Source organism: Nicotiana sylvestris, chromosome 7, assembly GCF_000393655.2.
Source record: "Nicotiana sylvestris chromosome 7, ASM39365v2, whole genome shotgun sequence".
NCBI classification, from domain to species: Eukaryota; Viridiplantae; Streptophyta; class Magnoliopsida; order Solanales; family Solanaceae; genus Nicotiana; species Nicotiana sylvestris.
This window is the reverse complement of record NC_091063.1, coordinates 76663891-76688501: the sequence shown is the minus strand read 5'-3', so window position 1 is coordinate 76688501 and position 24611 is coordinate 76663891. Positions and strand designations below refer to the sequence as shown.

Genomic DNA, 24611 nt, shown 5'->3' with positions numbered 1-24611 from the left:
CCATTTACGTTATAAGCTGAAAGTATCAGTGGCTGAAGTAAGATTTTCATCGAGGATATTAAAAAAATTAAAAAAACAAATATGCTAACAAATTAAGGGGTTCAACACACATATATATATTGGACGATAATATAATTTTCGATAATATACCCCTTTTGCCAACCTAACTCCCCTCTGGCTGAAACTTAAACGGAATAAACTTATGTAATTAGATTATTCTTGTCCACTTTGGTTGGGATCTAACTTGATCAATTTATACCAGAGACAAGATCGAGATTTGTTGATTTAAAAGACTTGTGGACCTCTTTAGCAGGGAAAAGGCAAGAACACAAATGAACTTTATTAATTCTAGCAAAATGCTTTTGTAGAAAAGCACAAAAGTATGAGTCATTCTGATGGTATTTTGCAGCTTTTAATTACTTTATTCCCTTGGCATGCCAAATTTTAAAATATCCTTGATCTGCATCCACCAATCAAATCTTGATTGTGTTTTATTTCTTTCTTTCTATCACTATGTATATATATTTTATAAATTCTCTCAAAGAAAAATATTATATATATATAGTATAAATAATTCTTCATTCATTTATTTAAGTAAACATGCATACATGGCTTTTATCTTTCTATCTAGGATGGGAAGGATTTTCTAAGATGCTCTACGGACCTGGCCTAGTGATTAGTAAAATAGTTAAAATTCACAAGGTATTAGAATTTTAATCTCAGCAATAACAAAAATACTAGGTGATATTTTCCCATATATCTATATCTTGATAGCTAGAGTTATTTGATACTTTTAATATTGATATATAACTTGTACGCGCAAACAAGCAGGAAACTACGTTATTAAAAAACAATTTCTTAAGATAATGCTAACATTAATACAAGCAACAGAAAAATTATCATGACATCATTATTTCTTGTGCTTAAAATGATGATCATCACAAATATTTTTTTCTTTTCCAAGCTTTGCTCACGAAATAAATAATTTCCATTAACTTCCAAAAGCACAACATAACATCATCATTAGTATCGTGTTCTGTCATTTGTTGTTTCCTCTTTGCTCTCTCTGATCTTAGGTATCTTCTTTAACATTCATCTTCTAAATTTTCAACATTTAGAACAACAAAGGGGTAAATTATGAGCTATAAAGCTATTCTTTCCGGTCCACTTTAAGTGATTCTCGGCCCTTTTTGTATTCCATAATATTTGATTGTTTCAGATATCAAGAAAGAATTAACTTTTTCTTTCCAAAGTTGTCCTTGGAGTAAAGAGCTTAGCAGTAGTTTATTATATTTCCAACGAGCAAATTAAGCTTAATATGATCAGTTTTATTATTAAGTAATGCTAAAATGTGAATTCTTTAGTATGTGTAAAAAGAGACAAAAAAAATGATTTAAAGTGGTCCGGAAAGAATACTATCATAGATGCTTCATTAATTATAAATCCTAGCATCAAGCTGTTTAAATTAATTGTGGCCTAATAAATATGTAGATTACGTGTTTCCATTTTTATAATTGACACGAGAGTCGAGTGTATTATTGGTTTAAAAGAAGCAAAAATTGCAAAACATTTTTTATACCATTTTTTTCTCCCACTTTTTTTTGGTTTATTTCTTTATGATAATGTTACAAAATAAATATTTTACACTATCAATTCACCTGATATATGTATCCTTGATTTGTAGAATAAGCAATATAAAACAAGAAGTTGGTAATGTGCTAAAACATAATTACATTGATAATGTATATTGTCAGTGTATATAAATTATATATTTTTTATTTTTCAATTTTTTTAATCATCTCACTTGACTTTTTAACCTTCATCTAATCCAGTTTATTTATAAGCTGCATACCAAAAGATACCCTTAAATTTAATGACCAAACTACCCCTACAAAACATCTATATATGGTAGGTACTAGGTAGTGCCTAACTCAATTGACCTAAATACCCAAGTCCAAGTAATTACACATCAAAATCAAGAACAAGAAGCCGGCAAGTTGGACTATTTCCCGGAAATTCCAAAAAACACACATAAACCGGTCAACCGCCTAACTCAAAATACAAACCAAAAAAACCCAACATTTTCCCATTCTTAATTTCTGTCGCCGTCGTGAACAGAGTTGAAAATTGTTCCAAACAGAACATCTAAAAATAAAAAGACTACCAAAATGTGGAAACCAAAATTAGCTCCTATGTATATTTCCTCAATATGGCTCAAAACATCCATGAAGTAATAGCAGAAATATGACTAATCTCTGCCGGAAAATCGTTCATGTGAATATTAGGTGGAAGATATTTGATAAAGTTTCAATCTTTAGAGAATTTTTTCGTTTCATTTGGGAAAGAATTTTGATTTGCTCAACTGGCCGGAAGCCGGTAAGAAAGTACCGGCGTTTGTCTCGAAGAGCTGCTGCAACTCCGCCAATGGAGGAAAGTGAGGAGTACTCCGGTGAAAATGATCCGTTGACTGCAACTTGTAGTGGGTATGATAGTGATTCAGATTTAGTTACCTTGAAAATCAGTATTTTGGGTGATTGCCACATTGGTAAAACAAGTTTTGTGGTAAGTTTAACTTAATCTCTTTCTAGCCTTACTATGTTGTACTTTGTTACTCTTTTTTCTAACAGTGTTCAGATAAGCCTGTTGTTTCTTTCGATTCGGTTTTCATGTTATTTTGCTGGTGTTATGGTGCTATTGCCTTTTTTATTTTTCTTTGGACCGAGAGTATAGGGTAAGCTCTACGTGCACATTACTCGATCCCGACTTCACTGATAAGATTATGCTGGATTTTTTTTAATTGTTCGGATCAGTTTACTGTTCATCTCGACTAATACTCTATCAAGTATCTACTATCTCCTACCGGTATAGAATTATATTATCCATCAAAACTTAGGCAGATAGAGAAAAAAATCACCGAGTGACATTTTTTTTTCTAGTGAGATTTGAGTTCTGATGATCTCCTAGGACCTTACCACAAGTCTAAACTCTATGGTGTTACGGTCACTCAATGTTTGTTTTTATGCTTAAACCAAGAAACAACCTTTTTCTGATACTTTTTTGGATTTTCTTTTTTCCAGATTAAGTATGTAGGGGATGAAGAAGAAAAGAGATGTTTGCAGATGAACGGATTGAATTTGATGAATAAAACTTTAGTTGTACGAGGTGCTAGAATTGCATTTAGAATATGGGATGTGGGAGGTATGTTCATTAATTTCTAATTACTTAATCTGGTTAGCTAATTTTGACTTCTTATTTTATTAAGTTTAGACCAAATTTGACACTTCTAAGCCGTGTAAACAGCCTCTTGCATGAATGCAGGGTAAGGTTGCATAGGATAGACCTTTGTGGTCCGGCCCTTCCCCAGACCCGCGCATAGCGGAAGCGTAGTACAGCTTGAATGAATTGTGTTTTGAATTTTCAAACTTGGGTGTAGGTGATCATAGCTCACTTGATCAGATTCCAATTGCTTGTAAAGATGCTGTCGCCATTCTCTTTATGTTTGATCTCACTAGCCGGAGTACATTGAACAAGTAGGTCATTTTAATATGATGGTACGAAATTTTTTTACACTAACATTGTTATTAACAGCAGTTAAAAGTCCATTATTAAAAGTTTTTTCTTTTTTCTTTTTTCTTTTTTGCAATTGCAGTGTGATAAGTTGGTATAGTGAAGCAAGAAAGTGGAATCAGGTAAGAAACTTGACTTATGTTTCAAATTAATGTTGTTTTCTTGAAAAGGAGTAAACTTTAGAACCAAGAATTAAATTTACTTATTAACAAATCTAGTAAAAGTTAGATGACACTTTCACTAGCCAGTAGCAAATATTCCTTTTCTTTTCACCAAACAAAAAATTAGTAGTAATCCACAGCAATATAACTACAGTGGTTGGGACTTTATTGATATATTCAAGTAAAGCTAAAAGGAATTGAGTAATGATAGTGGTTGGAACTACTTTCACTGCTTCGGGAAAAAAGTAGCCAATGGCTTAGAGTAGTACTCCCTCCCTCCCATAATATATGTTAACAAATACTCCCGGGCCCAAAATAAGTAATTTTTTGGCTTTTTTCTTGTGGTCCAAAATAAGTGATTTTTTCAGATTTCAAGAATGAATTAATTATTTTTTTTCTATATTGTCCTTGAAATAAATAGTGTTGGAATATGTGTTAAGGAATATTTATGTGAGATAGTAAAGGTTAATATGGTCAATTCTATTGCTAATTAATGTTAAAAGGTGGATTTCTTAATCTGTGTGAAAACATCCAAAAAATCACTTATTTTGGACCGGAGGGAGTAATAGTTTTTGATTACTTTACTCTTATTAAATATTTTTTCAATTTATGTGTCATCTCTATTAATTAAAATATTTTTACTAAATCAGTGGCGGAGCTAGAAATTTCTCCAAAGGTGTTCAAATTTAAAAGAAGTGCAAAAAATTCCGACAAATGGTGTTCAATATGTGTTATATACTTCGAAAATGTAATATTTTACCTATGTAAACAATATAACTTTTCGACAAAGAGTGGTCAGTTAACCACCCTTATCAATATTTGGCTTCGCCATTGTACTAAATGTGAATGCAAATGATTATTAAGGGTAAAAAAGGTAAAATATAATCAATTTTGTATTGAACTTCTAAAATGACAAATAATTTGAGACAACTATTTTTAGTAACCACGACACGAAACGGAGGGAGTACTTTAGTGAGTAACTTTTTGTTTTTGAAGATGATAACTTAATCAGTTGGCTCATTTGATTTGAATAATTGAAGCTTGATGCCCACCTTAAATGGCTTTAAATTTCAAGAAGAATTATTGAGAATGAATTAAACAACAATTATGATGAACTGACCACTAAGTTCAGTTCGTTCTTTACCAATGAAATTCTGATTTAATATGTATATTAGACTATTAGTATTAATTATTCTGGTCCACTTTAATTGACTTTTTGACTGTTTTCACACATATTAAAGAATTCACCTTTTAACATTAATTGACAATAAAATTGATCATGTTAGCCTTTACTATTTCTTTAATTTGTTCATTGAAAATATAACAGATACTTCAAGACTCTTTACTCCAAAGGCAACTTCAGAAAAATGAATAATTCTTTTTTATATCCAAAAAAATCAAATAATGTGGATCACAAAAGAAGGGCCCATAAATCAATTAAAGTGGACCCGGGGAATAGTAAAGATTACCACTGCTCTCCCCGATGGAACATTAGTGTTCAAATATGCATTATTTGTAGACTTAAAAACCCTGTTAGCTAACCTAATTTTTTGGGTTAATTTCACAAATAGTCATATAACTATGACGTTTTTCCACTAAAGTCATATAATTTTGTTTTCTCACACAAAAGTCATATAACTATGACTTTTTTTCGCAAAAGTTACATAACTTTGTTTTTCACAGAAAAATCATATAACTATGGCTTTTTTTCACTAAAATCATATAATTTTGTCTTTTCACACAAAAATTATATAACTATAATTTTTTTCCCAAAATCATATAATTATGTTTTCTCACACAAAAATCATAAAACTTTTACTAACTCACAAATATTATATTGATCGAAAAATATAATTTTTCGCTAGTATTTTCTTATTTTGTAGATTTTTATTTTCTTATTTTCAGCCTAATAAATAATAATCCAATTAAAATAGGAATGCGTCAACCCGACCTGACCCACCGTGACCCAATACTCATATATATAAATTAAAAGTTGGGTCATTCCTATTTACTAAAAGTGAATTCTTTCCCCATAAAAAATTCAATTCGAAATACATGAGATTCTTATAAAGAAAAATAAAGAAATAAAAGGTATAATTAGAGAGCACTTGAAATAAAAATGCTATAAATTTGAATAAAAATCTCGAAAATTAAAATAAACAATAGAAGTATCATGTTTTGAAGGATTTACTATTCACTTTTAGTATTATTTTAATTTATATATATGAGTATTGGGTCGGGTGGGCCAGGTCGGATTGAGTCATTCATATTTTAATTTGATTACTATTATTTATTAAGCTGAAATAAGAAAATAAAAATCTACAAAGAAAATACTATTGAAAATTTATATTTTTCGATTACTGTGATTTTTGCGAGTTAGTAAAAGTTTTATGATTTTTGTGTGAGAAAATATAATTATATAATTTTGGTAAAAAAAAATCATAGTTATATTATTTTTGTGTGAAAAGACAAAGTTATATGACTTTAGAGAAAAAAAGTCATAGATATATGACTTTTGTGTGAGAAAACTAAGTTATATGACTTTAGTGAAAAAACGTCATAGTTATATGACCATTTGTGAAATTAACCCCTAATTTTTTTGGTTCTAGAAGTCTAATCTTTTGCTTCTACAATTGACAACTACAGACTGCTATTCCCATACTAATTGGGACCAAATTTGATGATTTTGTCCAGCTTCCACCAGACATTCAGTGGACTGTGGTGACACAGGTACAATTCTGCTAAATTGATTCCTCATCTTTCTTCTAAATCATTAAAGTTACCGTAATCTATATATATGTATCATCAGTTTTATAATTGAATGCGTATTACAGAAAATACTTACATAGAGTTGTTTATATCAAACTAACAAATGCATGACACGTGCCGTTAGATGCACCTTTATCACTAGTCAAGATTATTTAATTTATAACGACCACAATTTATTACTTAACCATAGTAAACTTCTGGATTTCGTGTAAACAGGGGTAGCTTTTTATGCTAGTAGGATAATATTTATGAATGAGGAGTTTAGAACACGTTCAAAAGAACCACCAGCTCGAACAATATAAATAGATCATATTCATTCTGAACCTACTGACTTTACATGTTGAGAATTGCTGAAATGGTATTTTTGCAGGCAAGGGCATATGCAAAGGCAATGAAAGCAACTCTCTTCTTCTCGAGTGCAACACATAACATCAATGTGAATAAGATCTTCAAGTTTATCATGGCAAAACTCTTTAACTTGCCTTGGACTGTCCAGAGGAATCTCACTATTGGGGAACCAATTATTGACTTCTAGATTTAGAGTTACTCTGCTCTGCTCTTCCTACTGCTGTTGTTGTTACATTCTGTTGTAGATACAGACCTCATTTTGACACTCTTTTCTTTTGACCCTTGTCAGAAAAAGGGAGAACAGGACGAAGAAAAGAGTAGCACATTCTTTAACGTGTAATATTGCATTCCTTTTCACCCCCCTACTTTTTTCTTAATAATTGGTAAAACTGTGGATTCATAGTTTTTTTCTTATTATTTTAATTTTCGGAGTGAAAGTTGAAGGTAATTTTTAGTAGACAACAACAACATACCCAGTATTATCCCACACCGTGGGGTTTTGGGAGGGTAATGTGTACGCAGACCTTACTCCTACCTTGTGAAGATAGAGAGGCTGTTTCCAATAGACCCTCAGCTCAAGAAAGCATAAGCACTACATTAATGAAAATATAGACAAGAAGGGACAATACCAAAAAGCCATACAAAAGCAGAATAAAAACAACAAGATAGTAAGATGATCAACAATGAAAGAAAACAACGGATAGTCATAAAAATCTATTATCAACAGAAAGCAAGACTACATGAAAGTTGAAGGTAATTTTTAGTAGACAAAGTAGAAAAGTTTAATGAAGTGCAGAGATATTTGTTGGTAGAACACCTTCGGAAGGTTAAGACACATATGTGGATTTAAGGGTCCTGCTGGACGACAGTCATAGCCTAAATGACATACTAACGATAAATGGTTAGTACTTATCAATTAATTTCATCTATTATTATAAGTTTTGATCTATTGCTAAACCTAAAAATGCTCCTAAGAATACATTACATGACAAAATCAGAGAATGATTTGAAATTTTCCTTTTGTGTGTATTCAATGTATTCATCGTTGTACATACCTACGTCTATATACAAGAACAATGAATCTATTTAGAGAATAGCCCGTATTTATTTTTATCCTGAAATTTTAAACTAAAAATTTTAACTTCAGGACATTTTATCTCAAGTATTTAAACTAAAAAACTGAAATTCAAGTTGCATTGGCTAATTAAATAGTAGTCCTTTAGAGTGGCTACCTGATGCCATTTCTACATACTTTGCTGAGTAGGCCCATAAGGATAGCTTCACTAAGAAAGCCCAAAAGTAAAATCCAGACCATTGTCAAAGTCAGTTAGCCATATTCCCTTGAGCTACTTTCATTAATAGCACACTATTAAAAATATAATACAAAAGATTAGCATTAATTAATGATTAACAAATATGGAAGTAAAATATTTATATATATAGCTGATTTAATTCAATTCAAATCAGCAAGAATCAAGTTGTTTAAAAATGCAGTCCTAGTATTTAATATATTTTCCTATTTTTTCTCTCCATTCCATATCATGTTTTATATTTTTTATAGAGACCAATCCATTCCATAACAGATTTTTCCTTTCCATACATGGACCTTTTTATATAATGTAATGTAGCAAATTATACATCTTTATATTCTAACAAAATAAAATACATATATTTACGAAAAAATTATAATGCATGTATGTGGTGTATATACATTATAAATCATATATCTTTTTTTTAGGAAAATTCATATATATATGCATATGTTGTTTATATATGTCTTTATATTTAATTATATATCATCGATTCATTCCATAATATTTTTTTTCTTTTTACACATGGACCTTTTTATTCAACTTAATCCTAGCAAAATTATATATTGTATATTCCAATGGAATAAAATACATATATTTCGTGAAAAAAATATAATGTATGTTTATGGTATATTATAAAGCATGTGTTTTTTTAGGAAAAATTATGTATATATGCATATGTTATTTATCACTTATTTATATTTAAAGTGATATTATAAATATGCAATTTATATTTTGCACTAATATAACATTCATATTTGTACAAATTATCCGTATATAAATAGTATATGTGACATATTTTTTTTCTTCTATATACATATTAGTGGCATACTAATATTTTAGATTAAATTCTATGTAAGGCATATGCTAGCAATATAATTTGAATAATATCAATATAATAATGTAGTATAATGTATATATAAGTTATATACTTTGAATAATATCAATATAATAATGCAGTATAATGTATATATATATTGATGGAATATTTACATTGTAAATTATCACAATATAATATACTTGAAATATGTTAAATGTATATTTTTAGTTAAAATAAAATTATACAGAAAAAAGTTAAAAATAAAATTGTACAGAAAAAAGCTTAAAACTCAAAAAAGAAAGAAATACTAAAATTCTCATTGTGCAGAGAGAATTATTTTTGAGATATTCTTCTTTCAGAATCTTTGATATATTTGGGTAAGTGTTATTTATGGAAGAGAAAAAAGAAGTTATAGAAGAGTGAGGGAAAAGGAAATGTAGTAAAAAGTGTATTAATGTAGAGGGATCCCTTAGTTAATGGAGTTATCAAAATGAAAGTACTAAAAAGTAAAAAAAAAAAAAAGTGTTGTTTTTGGAACAAACAAAGTCTACTATCATTTATGATAATAATTTTTAAAAAGGGACCAAGTATGTAAAAATCTCTATTCGTCCTTTGGGGTAATGGCATGGTGTGACAACTTAATCACATAATTAGCCGAAAAAATCATAGTTATAGATATTGATACCAGATAGCCAATAAATATATATCACAATAATAATGTGTGTATCAAAATGTATATCACACCGTCATTTTCCTTCTTTGTGTATATCAAATATGTGTATCATAACTTTACTATAAATAGAGTGTCTATAAAAAAAATTGCCTCTATATCCAAGTGTATAATAATATAAAATAATTGTATTGCTTGTATATCAAAGTGTATAACACATTAACTAATGTTTATATCAAATGTGTATATCACAATTTTATTTTCCTTTTTTTGCATATCAAAATGTATATCAGATTTTTTTTTTGTGTATCTCAGTATATAACATATAATTTTTTGTGGATATACACAAATGTTAGAGATACATTAATATACGAGGATGTGAATTAGAACTATTTTTTTTTTAAATTTTAGAAAAGAAGAAAGAAAAGGGGAATAAAGTTGGAATTTTTATCTCCTATAGCAAAGGTTAACACATTATTTATTTTAAATAAATACCATTTAAAAAAATTATATTCTATAGATACCTTTTAATGTTTATAGTAAAATATCTAATTTTGGTTACCTCCTATTCCTAAGCCACTAAATACGCTATTTAGTTACACTATTTTCTTTCTCTCTCTACTTTGATATATGCCATTCTCTTTTCCCATTTCCTGAAAACACGATGCTCAATCTCAAAATTTCTCTCACCCACATCACCTACTATTAGTCACAAACGGTGATTTGCCTGGTATACCACAAAGACTTCTCTCTCTTTCTCTTTGTCTTAATTATGGCAACAACAACATTCACATCCTTAGGCACATCATCACCTCTGTACATCAAACAACAGGCTATGTACTTCCCATGACGTGGGTCGCACTTGACCATCATAGACGACGACTCAAAAGCAGTGTTAGTAATTTATGCAACCGAAATTGAATCCAAAGGAGATGAAGCCTCTGATCGGCGCGCACAACACAACAAACCCACAAACCTTTCTCAACTTCCGTCATCTTCAATACAAGATTCAAGCCAGGGTTTTTGCTCGACGACAGATTCGCCAGAAATTAGGGTTTGTTCTTGAACAAAGACGACGGAGTTTGGGGCTGAGCAACTTAATTTTCTGTTAACATATTTCAATGTTTTTTCAACGTATCACGCTGTATTTTCATGTATTTCATTGTATTCATTGTCTTTTTTTTTCATTGTAATTCGATGTATCTCGTTATATTCTATGTATTTCATTGTATTCACTGTCTTTTTTTTCATTATATTTCAATGTATTCCGTTGTATTCTATGTATTTCATTGTATTCACTGTCTCGCTATATGCCATGAATGTATTTATATGTTTTTTTAATTAATATAATTTATGTATTCAGATGTATTATATAATTTCTCTTAAGATTGCTATATTTTTGGGGTATTTTTCGGTTGAGAATCTTTTTTATAACTGGAAATACAATTTTTGTGTGTTATAATTGGGTTTGTTTAGTTATATTAGGAGTCTATTATGTTAATTGATTTACTTTTCTTTTAAAAACAGTGTAATCTCCTGTTTCACGCCGTGAATACGGTCGAATACAATAATATGTCCAGCTATAATCCCATGTTTCACGCCATGAATACAGTCGAATACACTCAAATACAACAACTGATTAGTTGAACTTCCCTGATTCACGCCTATTTTTGCTACTGTATTCATGAATATAGTAGCTTAAATACATCTAATACATTTTATAACAACAAAAAACGTATCTACAATCCGTAATATAGCAAATGGTATCTATAGATAGCTAATTACCACTAAAAGATAGTGCTTTATGAAAATCTCTCAATAAAGTTTTGGACCAAGCCCCCTCATTTTTCCAAAATTAACCATTATCTCTAACCCCAAAAATCAAAAGTTGATACCTTGTTAAAATAGAAAAAGGAAAAAAAAAGTAAGGGCATGCTTCTAATTATGATTTCTGTTCAAAGCCTATCTCATAGGCGTTTGATGAATTTTTATGGATTGAATTTGTTATGATAAGGTGACTGAATTTGTGATTGAAAAGTAAGGCAACAATAAAGAGAGGTAGAGAAGGGTGTTAGGGGAGAGGGAATAAATAGAGAATTAGGTTTTCTTGGAAGAGAATAAGCAGGGAAGTAGTTTTTTGGGGGGATTTGGCTAAACAACCCCAATTATTTTGGATTGCCTCCAAACGTAATCTAAAGCTAAAATTTTTGTATTATGTGTTTGTGTTGTCACCCGGTGCCATTTTGCCTATTCCTTCCATTCCTCCTTTCAAAACAAATATTTAAGTACAATGTACTCACACTTGCCAATTTAGAACAAAAGAAAACCCTAGCCACCTTGCCCGCCCTTCCTTCTTTCTTTCTGCGTCCAAAACTCCATTGGAGACTCACCATTTTTTATTCCCCCGATCATTATTCTATTTTCTTATAATATTGTAATATGGCAGATGTACCCGACGACATCACTAGCCTTATTCTGTCAAAATTACCGGTGAAATCTCTCTTACGATTCAGGTGTGTTTCAAAGCCATGGTGTTATTGGATTTCACGTCCAAACTTCAAGTTATTGGATCAACAACGACAAGAAAGTCGAGTCGTCGTAATTGTGCATGCCGAGCAGCATCCTGGACCCACCTTTCACTACATAAACCAACAACTCAATGAAGAAAAACTCAGCAGCCCTTTGGATGAGAATATTATTTTTGATTATCGTCATCATTATAGGATTTTGGGTTCTTGTGACGGTCTCCTATTAATACGTGCAAATTGGGATATGTTTTTCTTGTGGAATCCTACGACTCGATTATGCACCAAAATAGAGATTAAGTACAATTTCGATATATGATATAGTTTTCCAAGGGGCGGACTTTGTTTTGACTCCTCCAAGAATATTTACAAGGATGTGATGTTTCCTTTAGAGAAGTTTGTTATGGTTGCTAGTCTTAAGGAGGACGACAAAACGTGGAGGAGAGTCGATTTGCCTTACGATGATGTCCACTCAGTGAAAGATGGGATTACGTTTCATGGACGACTTCACTGTAGGATATATTCATATGAAAATCCTTATAGAGTTATTACTTTTGATCCCATCTCTGAAAATTTCGGTTTGTTTCCAATTCCCGAGCCGCCTAAGCATAAACACTTTAATTGTGAAATAGGTGGTTTAGGAGTTTTAGATGATTGTCTTTGTATGAGTCGTGGTTTTATTTGTGATTATGATTACGGCATTGAGATATTGGTCATGAAGGAATATGGAGTAAAGAAATCATGGACATCCTTATTTTTTATAAAGAACCGATGCTTTGATCCTCATGGAGAGTTTGCAGTATTGCCCATTACCGCCGCAGACAACGGAGAAGTTGCTTTGCTAATTAACGCTCATAAAACTGAACTTGTTGTATACAATCCTAAGAATGATAAAATGCGAAAACTTTTTCTTGTCGAGTATATGAGTGGTTGTATATCAGCCTTTACCTATACGCTAAACTTGAAAGATACATTACTGTAGTGACGACCGTCACAAAAAGTTTGGATTGCCGTCGCCTATGCAAAGAAAATACCAGAAATTGAGTTACTCGGAAAAAGTAAGGTGGCTATTGCCTGTAACATGAATTATTTCATCTTTTTAATGTGAAAAAAAAACATTTCTTTTTGTGCTTATTTATATTTCGCTTCAAAACTTCAATTATTGATCTCGCTAATAATTGCATTTCCAGCACTTTTTAGCTCAGTAGGAATAGCGTCAATTGCATACTCTGTAATCTGGAGGAATAGAATTATATAGGTGCACAGGAATTCTTGTATGTTAATGCTTTTTTTTTTTTTTACCAACAGGAAGTAGTTATATTAATATCTATGTTGTTCGGACTCTCCAAAACAGTTGTTGTACCCGTCAGAGGCGGATCTAGGATTTGAGGCTTATTGGTTCCTATGGGTTCCTATCGTAATTTTAGATTAATATGCAATAATAACTGGGTTCACAGTCAAATATTTACCAATATTTAGTGAATTTCTTAATATAAATACAGGGTCTACGCAAGAGTTATTGGGTTCCCGGGAACCGGTAGCCTATGCACATTATTTTTGGAGGATCCGACACACACCCATCGATATTTTTGGAGAATCCGAGCAACATAGAATTTAATATTAGTTGCGTACAGAAATATCACAAACCATATATAGTTATGCCACTTAGGGCACATAATTACTAAGTCTAGCCAAAAAATTAAACTATTATAAACACTAGCCAAACTGTTACAAACTGCCAAGTCTGCTCGGTCTTCCTTCAGCTGTAAGCCTGTAACATTCTGTTGTAAATAGAAATTTCAATTGTTACACTTCTTTTCTTTTGGCCTATGGCCAGAAAAATGTAGAAAAGGAGTGAAAAAGAGAGTAGTAAATTCTTAAACACGTAATACTGCAGGCAAAGGGGTTTTTATATAGAATTAATGAGAATTGTTTTTCTTTTTTTTTTTGCAAGATCACAAGTGTCTTTTTGATTTATCATTTTAAGCATGATCAAGAGTACTATAATTTTATATTACACGGACCATTAAAACAACTTTTCTTTTGGTATAACCATTTGGTATCCACCAGAACTAATTCATATTACGTCATATAATTAAGGCCAATAAAAAAGAGAACTCCCTATAAGACTTTCTCCATTAGAAGATAAGAACAGGAACAATTGTGTCTCAAATATTTGTAAAAGAACCAAAAGGTTTATAGTTAATTAAGTATTTATGCTCTTGTCATATACCCTGTTTGGCCAAGCTTTCTCTAAATCCAAAATCACTTTTTTCCCTTCAAAACTTGTTTTTTTTCCCCCTAAAGTTGAAATGTTTGGCTAAACTTTTAGAAGGAAAACAAACGCGTTTGAATAGAAACAGAAGCAGTTTTGGAGAAACAAAAAAGAGTAGTTTCTCCCCAAAAGTATTTTTTTGAAGAAAAAAATATATACTTAGAAACATTTTTTAAAAACTTGACCAAACACTAATTGCTGTTTAGAAGTACTTTTTAAATTAATTAATCAAACACAAATTATTTTTTACTAGAAGTACTTTTGAAAAAAAAGTTTTTAAAATAAATTGATTTTAGCAACTTGACCAAACAAGCTATTAGAGCATAAGTATGATATTAACCATAAGAAAGACAATTCAAACAATTGATTAAATGATCGTATTCTGCACATTTACTTTGCTCTACCCTCAATGAATTACAACATCAGGTCTTGGCAATATAAGGAAATAAAGCAACACTTATTGCCTCCATTTTTTTTTTTAAAAAAAGAACAAAACTATTCATCAAAAAGCTCTGCCTCAAAATGAGTTCAGAAAACTCTTAATTCTAGCATAAAATTTGGGTTACATCTATTTCATGTTTGATTGATGATATTAATTAAAATCGGTATAAGTTTATATCAAAATTTTGATATTACCTTCCCACATAGAATGTGGGATTACAATCCCCAAATATCCTTGTTCCTGACCAAATGACCCTTAATGGTAAATAAACTAGTAACATTCCTCAATTCCAGCTCTACACAAATATTTCTATAACTAAAGCTATTAATAATTCTTTTATAAAAATGTAAAAATACCTTAAAAGAAAAACAAATTACTATTAAATATTTTTATACCGAAATGCATATAATAAATAAATATAATATGGATGAAAAATAGTTGTTCGTCCTGTTATGGGTTAATATTGTTCGGTCACTAAAGAGAATCTCTCTGGACTCTAAATTTGTAAAACAGCCACGTCATTCAACTGGGTCCCACTTACCTTTCATAAAGTTGGCGTCCATGAAAATCCTTTAATTGTAGATCAACCAAACATGGCCTTCACCTCACCGAGCCAAACAGCTCCACAGCTAACGAAGCCCCACCACTGCTTCTCCTCCTCCTCCTCCTTATTCCAATCGCAAATACCCTTAAAACTCAGCAAAATTACGATTTCACCCACCAAGCCACCTGCAAATGTTTGTGTACAATCAATGTCGGTTCAGGATGTTGCGGAACCCGCCGTCGTTCAACGACCCGATTCGTTCGGCCGGTTCGGGAAATTTGGGGGGAAATATGTACCCGAAACACTAATGCATGCTCTCGACGAGCTCGAAACCGCCTTCAATTCGCTCGCTACCGACCATGACTTTCAGGTGTTTGAATTTTTTGCATTCTTAAATTGCTGATTTAGTTTCAATTTTTGAGTATTGGAATGAGATAGGGCCCAATTAGAGCGAAATGGTATATTACTTGATGTTAGTTTTGGGATTGAGATGTACTTGATGTTATTGTTTTTTTTAACCGCATTATGCATTTTGTAAGAAGAGCAGATCTGATTGATTGGACGTTACAACCGGCTATTTTGTTTTCCCGGAGTTAGCCACTTATTATTAGATGTCTGACCCTTTTCTGATTTTTCACTTATCCTATGAAATATGAATAGTGAAACTGACCAAAAAAAGAAGCTGTTCTTTTAGTTATTCAATCGTGAAATGATGAAACTAGTGGACTAGTATTTCTTGATATCAAAAGTCTGTGTCTTTATAACGTGATGAAATAGGTGGGCACAAATTAGCAAATTCCTGAGAACTAGCTTCAAATGCATGTATTGTGCGTGTTTTAAAATAAAGTATACACATTTGCTTTAAGCATAATTTCTTAGTGCATGAGCTAGCATTTTGTTTTGCAATTTAGTATAATTGAAGTGTTTAATCTGATATAAGCAGTTGTAGCTATGACTTCTGAGCTTATTCACTTAACCCCCTTTTTTTCAAATTTTTATTTTTCATTTTGACTTGGGATTTAGAGAACCCCTAATTTCAGTAATTGCCTTAAAGGAGAAACTATTTAGTATTTGAATGAAAATAATTTGAACAGTTCTGAACAGATAAAGAGGATTGATAAGTCGACGCGAATCGTTTTGAGATTGTGGTGTAGTTGATTGATTTCAGTTGCATTGCATTAGGCAGATTTGTTATGACCCCTATAGAAATTCTAACTTGTTTACATGATTTATGCTGACTGCAGAAAGAACTAGAAGGAATATTGAGAGATTATGTTGGCAGAGAGAGCCCTCTTTATTTTGCAGAGCGGCTTACTGAGCATTATAAACGTGCAGATGGTGAAGGACCATTGATCTACTTGAAAAGGGAAGATCTAAACCACACTGGTGCCCACAAAATCAATAATGCTGTTGCCCAGGCTTTGCTTGCCAAGCGCTTGGGAAAGAAACGCATTATTGCTGAGACAGGGGCTGGTCAGCACGGTGTTGCCACTGCTACTGTCTGTGCTCGGTTTGGTTTGGAGTGTGTTATTTATATGGGTGCTCAAGATATGGAGAGACAAGCACTGAATGTCTTCAGAATGAGGCTGCTTGGAGCTGAGGTTTGTGTCCTACATTGTGGATTGTCTGTTCTGTTCTTAGCGTACTTCAGGAGAGATTTTGAAAATTTCTACAAGGAGTTCACTGATTGACTTTTGCAGCTTCACAAAAATCTCTAGGAGTGCAACCTTTTATTAACTGAATTGGCTACTCTCAGTGACACTAACAAGAAAAATTGTGTGGTTTCTTCTCTATGCTCCATGGATGAATTATAGGTTCAAGGAACAAATGTATAAACGGCAGCCCGGTGCACTAAGTTCCCGCTATGCCCAGAGTCCGGGGAAGGGCCGGACCACAAGGGTCTATCGTACGCAACCTTACACAATGTATGCGTGCAAAATATTGGTATATGGGAAAAATAGAATATGCTATGAATTTTTATGAACTTGGAGAGTAGGGATTAGATGTGTACTGATGAGAAGAGTGTATCTTCTTAAAATCCATGAATCGGTCAAGTAAATTGAAGGTAGCATGAAGTTTAACTAAAAAAATTATTGATCGGCAATGCTTGTGTGAGCCATCTTTGTTCTTGAGCTTGACTATCTTAATACCAAAACCTCAACTACCAACTAGAAATGGATGATGGCACGAGGTTACTTCCAATTAGTCTTGATATTGATTGTTTTCTTTTTCTTTTTTGGATAAATTTCCCTGCCTCGATTTTGATCTGAAGACCACTCGTCATTCTGCTGATGGCTTAATAACAGAAGGTTACGTGTACCAGTGCTTGTCTTCTGTGATATGTTCCTGTAGATGGTCAATCTTCAGTTCATTTTTTCCATCCTCTTCTTGCAACGCATGTTCATATTCAAATCATGGTTTGCTATTCCCGATGGGGATAATTACATAAGAATATCTTTTGCAGCTTGAAACTGTAACTTTTTCTGATATTTAATTAGCTTCTCCAAATTTACATGTAGGTTAGAGCTGTCCACTCTGGAACTGCTACGCTCAAGGATGCTACTTCAGAAGCTATAAGGGATTGGGTTACAAATGTTGAAACAACTCATTACATACTTGGTTCTGTTGCAGGACCACATCCTTACCCCATGATGGTTAGAGAGTTCCATGCAGTGATCGGTAAAGAAACGAGGAAGCAATCATTAGACAAGTGGGGTGGGAAACCAGATGTGCTTGTTGCATGTGTTGGTGGAGGTTCGAATGCGATGGGACTGTTCCATGAGTTTGTTGATGACAAAGATGTGAGGTTGATTGGGGTGGAGGCAGCAGGTTTTGGTCTAGACAGTGGTAAACATGCTGCCACTTTGACAAAGGGAGAGGTGGGTGTTCTTCATGGAGCTATGAGCTATCTACTGCAGGATGAAGATGGGCAGATAGTTGAGCCCCACTCTATCAGTGCTGGGTAATAACTTGAACTTTACTTGTTACCTAAGTGCTTATTATGCTATTAGGAAATCCTGAGAGGGATAGGCATATCGCTATGAATTATGTCTTCTAACTGGTTTTCTCCCCGGATTATTAGGTTGGATTACCCTGGAGTTGGGCCAGAACACAGCTTCTTGAAAGATTTGGGGAGAGCAGAGTACCACAGTATCACAGATGAGGAGGCTTTGGAAGGTGATAAGTGACTTCACTTGCTCTTAGTTCAAAGCTTTGCGTATAATTTGGATCCCTTTGAAGTTACTATTTACTAGTCTGTAACTGGCTTCCACTTTTCTTGCATTTTTATGATGTATCTTCTAAACCCATTCAAGTTTCACTTATGTCTTTATGTTTGCAGCCTTCAAAAGGCTATCTCGGTTAGAGGGCATTATCCCCGCTCTGGAAACATCTCATGCTCTGGCCTACTTAGAGAAGCTGTGTCCAACTCTTCCGAATGGAACTAAGGTTGTGCTTAACTGCAGTGGTAGAGGAGATAAGGACGTTCAGACTGCTATTAAATATTTGAAGGTTTGATGGAGCTCCTTGTTATTGCTTGGCCCAGAGGATTCTGTGTACTCTATGAAGGTATCTTGAAGTATTTCTGTTTATAGGCAGAACAAATTTTGTAAGTTAAAAGAAGATTTTGCTCAATTTTTGTTGCTAGAACTGCTGGTTCACAAACCTGATAGGATTCTTTTGATCGTTTGGAAATTACTAATAGGCTGAGATTTCCACCTAATCTGAAAGTGTTCAGGTTTCTCCATGTATACTTAGTATTGTCACTTGGTTTCTGTCAGTAAACGTGTGTTCTTTTGTTTAGTTTTATACAAGATACTTTGATAGATTCTCAGTATAAATTCAAGAGAAAAAATTCAGCTTCATTGCCCCTGGAAATCAATCAATGCCGAACATGGAATGACCAATCGTGCTCTTTTCATTCAAGATGTAAAAACCAAATTTGCTTCACTGAACTAATTTATATCACTCTTACCCAAGTAATCAGTTTATTGGTACAGTTTTGAATGCCTCTATCAAGTTCGATGCATAACGAAACAAGGAAACCCGCCTTCGCAGCTCTATAGGATTTGAATTTTTAACCCATTATTGCTATCTACATACTAATAAGTTTCATGTTCCACCTCAAGTAAGGGTAGATTGAGGATTCTGGGATACGTTTTCTCAACACCTCACGGTTCTCTCCGACACCTTTCCTGCGCGATATATAAATTCCACTCTTCACTGTTTTGCCTGCATAACAATCGAAGAGTTTATAAGTTGAAAGGGTCGCAATCAAAATGATGAAAAATGGAACTTCCTAATTAGCGCAAAAACATGGAAAACATGAGAATCAAAGGAGTTGTCTAAGTTACAGGCTTATCAGGAGCAGGAATTGGTTAAGATCCAAAACTTGTACAATTCTTCAAATGTCAGTATCAAGGGTTTAACTCGTCCTCAATGAGTGGGCAGAAAACCACAAGCAATTTAAAGAAATTGATTAAAATTGAGCAAACCTCCTCCCCACTACGTCAACAATAAATTCTCATTCCAATGCACGTTTGGGTCAACTTATATAAATACTCACTATCGGTTTTGCCCATTTGAAATCATTTCATTCCGTTATTCAATAAATTATTTCTCTAATATATTACATTTGTAGACACTACCCTCCCCAGACCCCACTTGTGGGATTTCACTGGGTTGTTGTTGTTGTTATTCCATTTGCAATTTCAAGATAATATCCCTTCTCCTTATTCCTGAGTTATATTGCACCTGCCATTGATGTAATTATTTTGATAAGGTAACCTAAATCTCTTAACCCCCCAACCCCACACCCCCACACCCCTCTTCAAGAGTGTCACCAATGGCTCTTTCCCACTTTGCTCACTTGACTGACTTTGAATTCCTAACCTCAAGGTTGTAGGCGAAGGGAGCTTCCCACTTGAGCTAGGAATTGATGGAATGACATGACCAATAGGATATCCCTTAAATTCGGGAAATAATAATATTACTCTATCCATTTCAGCATTAGATGGTTTGCATTTCATGGGAAATTAGAGGTTATCTAAGTTTCAAACAAAAAATAGTTAAATTATGATGAATCTTTCCAACACTCTTTGCCAACCCAAAAGAAAAAGAAAACAAAACACATAAACACACACACACAAAACAAACAAAAAAACACAAAGAAAAAAGGAACAAAAAGATCCGAGTGAAGGTTGTCGTCTGGGAGGAAAGGAAAAGAGTTATTTCTCATTCCCATGTTAAAAATGACAATAGTTGTGGAGAAAAATTAGTTTGTTTGCATACTCGAGCAGAAAAAACTAAATAGGCCATAGAAAGACATATCAAGGAAGCACAAACAATCACACCTGGTACAGAAAGGTAAAAAATGAAATTATCACCTGTGAATACAAGAAAGTTCCAAGAATTGCAATGGCAGCTCCAAGAGCATTGACTGGCTGGACGGGTGTACGGAAGATAATGATGGATGAGACAATTACAGATATACGTTTCATGGTGTTTCCAATACTAAATGTCAAAGGAGAGATCTCATCCAGTGACATGTATGACACCTGATTGTAGAGGTGATAAAATACACTCTGGGCCGCCATCCACCTGTTATCAACAAACATTCCACCGTATAAAACATCAGTCAACACCAAAGCTAAAATTTAGAGGTAGAAAGTATATGTTATCAAGCCTTAATTGGATTAAACGAAAATAGGCCGGGGGTAATGCATGGACATTCTACTTTCACAGTTCTTGTGAAGTATGTGATGCAACTATTTTCCCAAAATCCTTCCTGTCGCATTCTGACACAGCTCAAGCTACCACCATTCTTGATATTAATTCACTTCCTCACATATCAGTTATTCTTTACACAAATAGCATTAAATTGTTCTAGGCGTAGTAAAATTCAGGTGAAGTAAATATTTACTGCTTTCACACTACAAATTACTGCAGTCAACAACAGCAACTACTGTATACTCTGCCTCAATCAATCAAGTTGGGATCGGCTAATGCGAATTTTCACTAACCATGTCGCTCCCAATTAAGCCCATGTCAGTCCATATCATTTTAAAAATATAGTTTTCTAGTGCCAGAAGTTCTAAGTATTTTTATTTATATATGTCTCTGACATGACATAACTTACTGCAGTCAAATGTAGTATTTGGCATAGTGCAGATGACACAAAATGTAAAGCAGAAATGGTGGCAGTTTTGTGATTACCAGACGATTTGGGGTCCAATTTGAGAGACAGCTTTTTCAAAACCTAGTGCCCACATCTGTGGTCCCTCAACAGCAATGGCAAATGGTGTGAGAATCAACAGAGATAGCATAGACAGGCAAGCATAGTAGTTCATCCCACTAACAGACTTCCCCTTCATACCCTTCTTCGAGAATATATTTCTGAAGACAAATGCCACATTTGAGATCATAGCCCCCGAGAAACCTAACGTGGACAAACCAACAAAACAGTTAAAATGATCAGCAAAGCAAATTCATAAGCAAGTTGCCTTCAAGAGATAAAACCAACTTAATTGTCAAAGACACCAGAAAATGCCAAGACACCTGATTGAATAAGAATTACGTCAGCCTAGCAGAAACCAGATACAATTTTATCCATAAAAGAGGTCTCTTAGAAATCTAACGTGATTGAGTGTATCACCTAACAGTCCTTCCATTTTTCAGAGAGGTATCAAACTCGAGAAGTCAAAATTACAACAACAAGAACTACGCCTCAATTACAAGCAAGTGGGGTTGGCTATATGAATCATTGTTGACCATGTCGCTTCGTTTAAGGTAATCTGTCTAATTTTGTAAAAGATAAAAATAAAAACTACTAGAAGTTCTCTATTAATACTACTAGCATATAAATCTTTGACATGACTAAAACAAAACTTCTAAAAAATATTATTCCTAAAGAAAACGTACTAACATGACGTAGAAGTCAGAATTACCCTCAGAAAATGCTGCACTATACTACAGCTGTTACAGCTAGGTGTATAAACCACTTCTCTTATACGAAAAATTTGCCATCAATGTTCAAAAAATTTATGAGCATACGAGGATAATAACAGTACAAATGTTTTACCATGCCGCAGGCAAGAAAAATCAATACAAATGATGGGAAATCAAGTCTTAACCATTAAAAGTTGATTAATTACCAATCCAGTTGAAGTTCAACTCTGTAAGAGCAGAAAGACCACAACCACCGATGATCGGAATTAGAGATAAGTAAACGGCCAAAGGGAATGACTCTCCCAAGAGGAACCTTGAAACCAAAACGCTAAAAGCAGGTTCACCACTCTTGATGATGTGAGTGAATGACACTGCCACTTTTGACATGCTCACAGTAGCTGCCACATGCCCAATTGTATGTGCAACTGCAACCTAGAACATAGAACATGAAAAAAAACAAAGACTTATTAAGACTCTGTCTGGTATAAAAGCAAAGCTCTTTTTGATAATGGTAGTATCTAAGCTAGTTTGTGTGCATACTGACTATTCCACGAGTATAGGTACCGAATAACTATTGAGCCCCAAAATTTAAGCAGGAAATAAATCACTTAGCATTGAAAAGGTTTTCATCCATAAAAAAACAAAACTTTGTTTTCAGAAAACAATTGGTTTGTACTTCAAAACCAACAATTTTGTTGTTTTGTGTTCTCTGTCAACAAACCCAGAAAATATTTCTCCCAAAGTTAAATCCAGACAAAATGAAAAATAAAATTTTGAAACTGGGTTAGTAGGGTTTTTGCCCCTCCTAGAGGGGTTAAATCCTTTATTAACCTAAAACCACAGAAACCCACAAAAATAACCATAAGACTAGATCCCCAGTAATTGAAGGAAAACAATCAAAATTAGCCAAACATTAGAAAAACAAATCACAAGTACCGCTAGTGACCTAAACACAAGGCATCAAAGAACAAAATCATGGCCACAAAGATCATCAAAACAAGAAAAGAACCAAAAAGTTGTTGCCTTTAGGCAATTGGGTATCGAAAAATTCAATTTCTTACCGGGAAGAGGGTTTTCCAGAATTCAAGATCAGTTTTGGGAGTTTCAGCAATTCTAACAGCCCAAGAAATGAGCATAATAAGTGAACCAGCAGCAAGTGACAACGTTGAAGTTAACCAAGGGAATGGAAAAGCATTCAACACTTTCTTATTATATATATTAAAGATCACATTCAAGAACCACCATGTAGCAAAATACACACCGATCTTCACCCTCCTCGCCACCTCAGTTTTGGACTCGGGCCCATCAATCGGTTCGGCCCGATCCGCTTCATAAGCCTTACACTTAACCAAACAACTTTTTTCTTGATCATGCCCTTTAGATCTCCTCAAAGTTCCAAACTTTTCAACAGATGAAACATAAATAGGCTTTGAAAGAGATACGCCGGAGCTCTGGCTAGGGTTCATCGCCGGTAAAGGTGGCAAAAGTGAGAAACGGCGTAACGAAGTCAAAGTTTGGAACTTTGACCGATTAAAATCAGACCCATTGAGTGTAACAGCCGATTGCTTCACTGTTGAGATCATAGTTGCGAAAAAAAAAACTTTGAGCTGGCAAGCGAGATTTTAGATGGGGTTTTTGACTCAAAATTGACAAAAACTTTAAAGATCACAAATAAATATAGTATCACCAAAAATCAAGATCAAGATTTTACAAAATTTGAAAGGGTTCAGGGCTCTACGTAGAGAGAGCCTGAACAAGCATGCGGCCTGCGTGTGAGTATTTATGTGAAAGAAGAGAGAGAAAGATTTTCTGATAAACACAGAACAGAGTGAAATCTTAGTGTGTTAAAAACAAAGGATCCTCTCAGCATGTGATGATCCAAAAGAAAAAAAGTAGGTTTGTATAGAAAAGTAGGGTGGCTGCTTAATTTTGGTTCTTCTATTATAAGTTATAACGCCAACCCTATTATATTTCAACTAGCTATGATGTTTTCTTTTATTCTTCCTTGCTCTTTTCAAATAAAATTGGTTGGTGCAATCAAGATTTTCATTTAATGGTGTTGAGTATTGACCATGAATTTCTTTTGTGAAAATTTAGATAACGAATTCTAATATACCATGGGCATAATTATGATAGAAGTGTCGAGCTCAAGTCGTAAATTATTGATTTTTTGAAGGGTGCTATTTAATATTCCTAAGAAGCATAACCCAAGCAAATTTAAATTAATTGGACTGA

The 24611-nt window shown here is 33.3% G+C and overlaps 3 protein-coding genes and 1 pseudogene across 3 annotated transcripts; 3 read left to right on the top strand and 1 right to left on the bottom strand.

Annotated features, from left to right (window-relative positions):
• Positions 1-1953: 1953 nt before the first annotated feature.
• On the top strand, positions 1954-7268 carry LOC104233556 (septum-promoting GTP-binding protein 1-like; annotated as a pseudogene).
• Positions 7269-12549: 5281 nt separating this feature from the next.
• On the top strand, positions 12550-13152 carry LOC104233557 (F-box protein CPR1-like). The gene has a single exon (XM_009786968.2). The coding sequence runs from the start codon at positions 12550-12552 to the stop codon at positions 13150-13152; it is 603 nt and encodes a 200-aa protein (XP_009785270.2).
• Positions 13153-15459: 2307 nt separating this feature from the next.
• Positions 15460-19255, top strand: LOC104233555 (tryptophan synthase beta chain 1-like). The gene is made up of 5 exons (XM_009786966.2): positions 15460-15801; positions 16676-17032; positions 17951-18393; positions 18514-18608; positions 18772-19255. The coding sequence occupies exons 1-5, from the start codon at positions 15481-15483 to the stop codon at positions 18945-18947; spliced, it is 1392 nt and encodes a 463-aa protein (XP_009785268.1). The 5' UTR covers positions 15460-15480; the 3' UTR covers positions 18948-19255.
• A 115-nt stretch (positions 19256-19370) lies between these two features.
• LOC104233554 (glucose-6-phosphate/phosphate translocator 1, chloroplastic-like) lies at positions 19371-24339 on the bottom strand. The gene is made up of 5 exons (XM_009786965.2): positions 23438-24339; positions 22583-22808; positions 21645-21867; positions 20816-21029; positions 19371-19661 (listed from the first exon to the last, which is right to left on the bottom strand). The coding sequence occupies exons 1-5, from the start codon at positions 23957-23959 to the stop codon at positions 19650-19652; spliced, it is 1197 nt and encodes a 398-aa protein (XP_009785267.1). The 5' UTR covers positions 23960-24339; the 3' UTR covers positions 19371-19649.
• Positions 24340-24611: the final 272 nt, after the last annotated feature.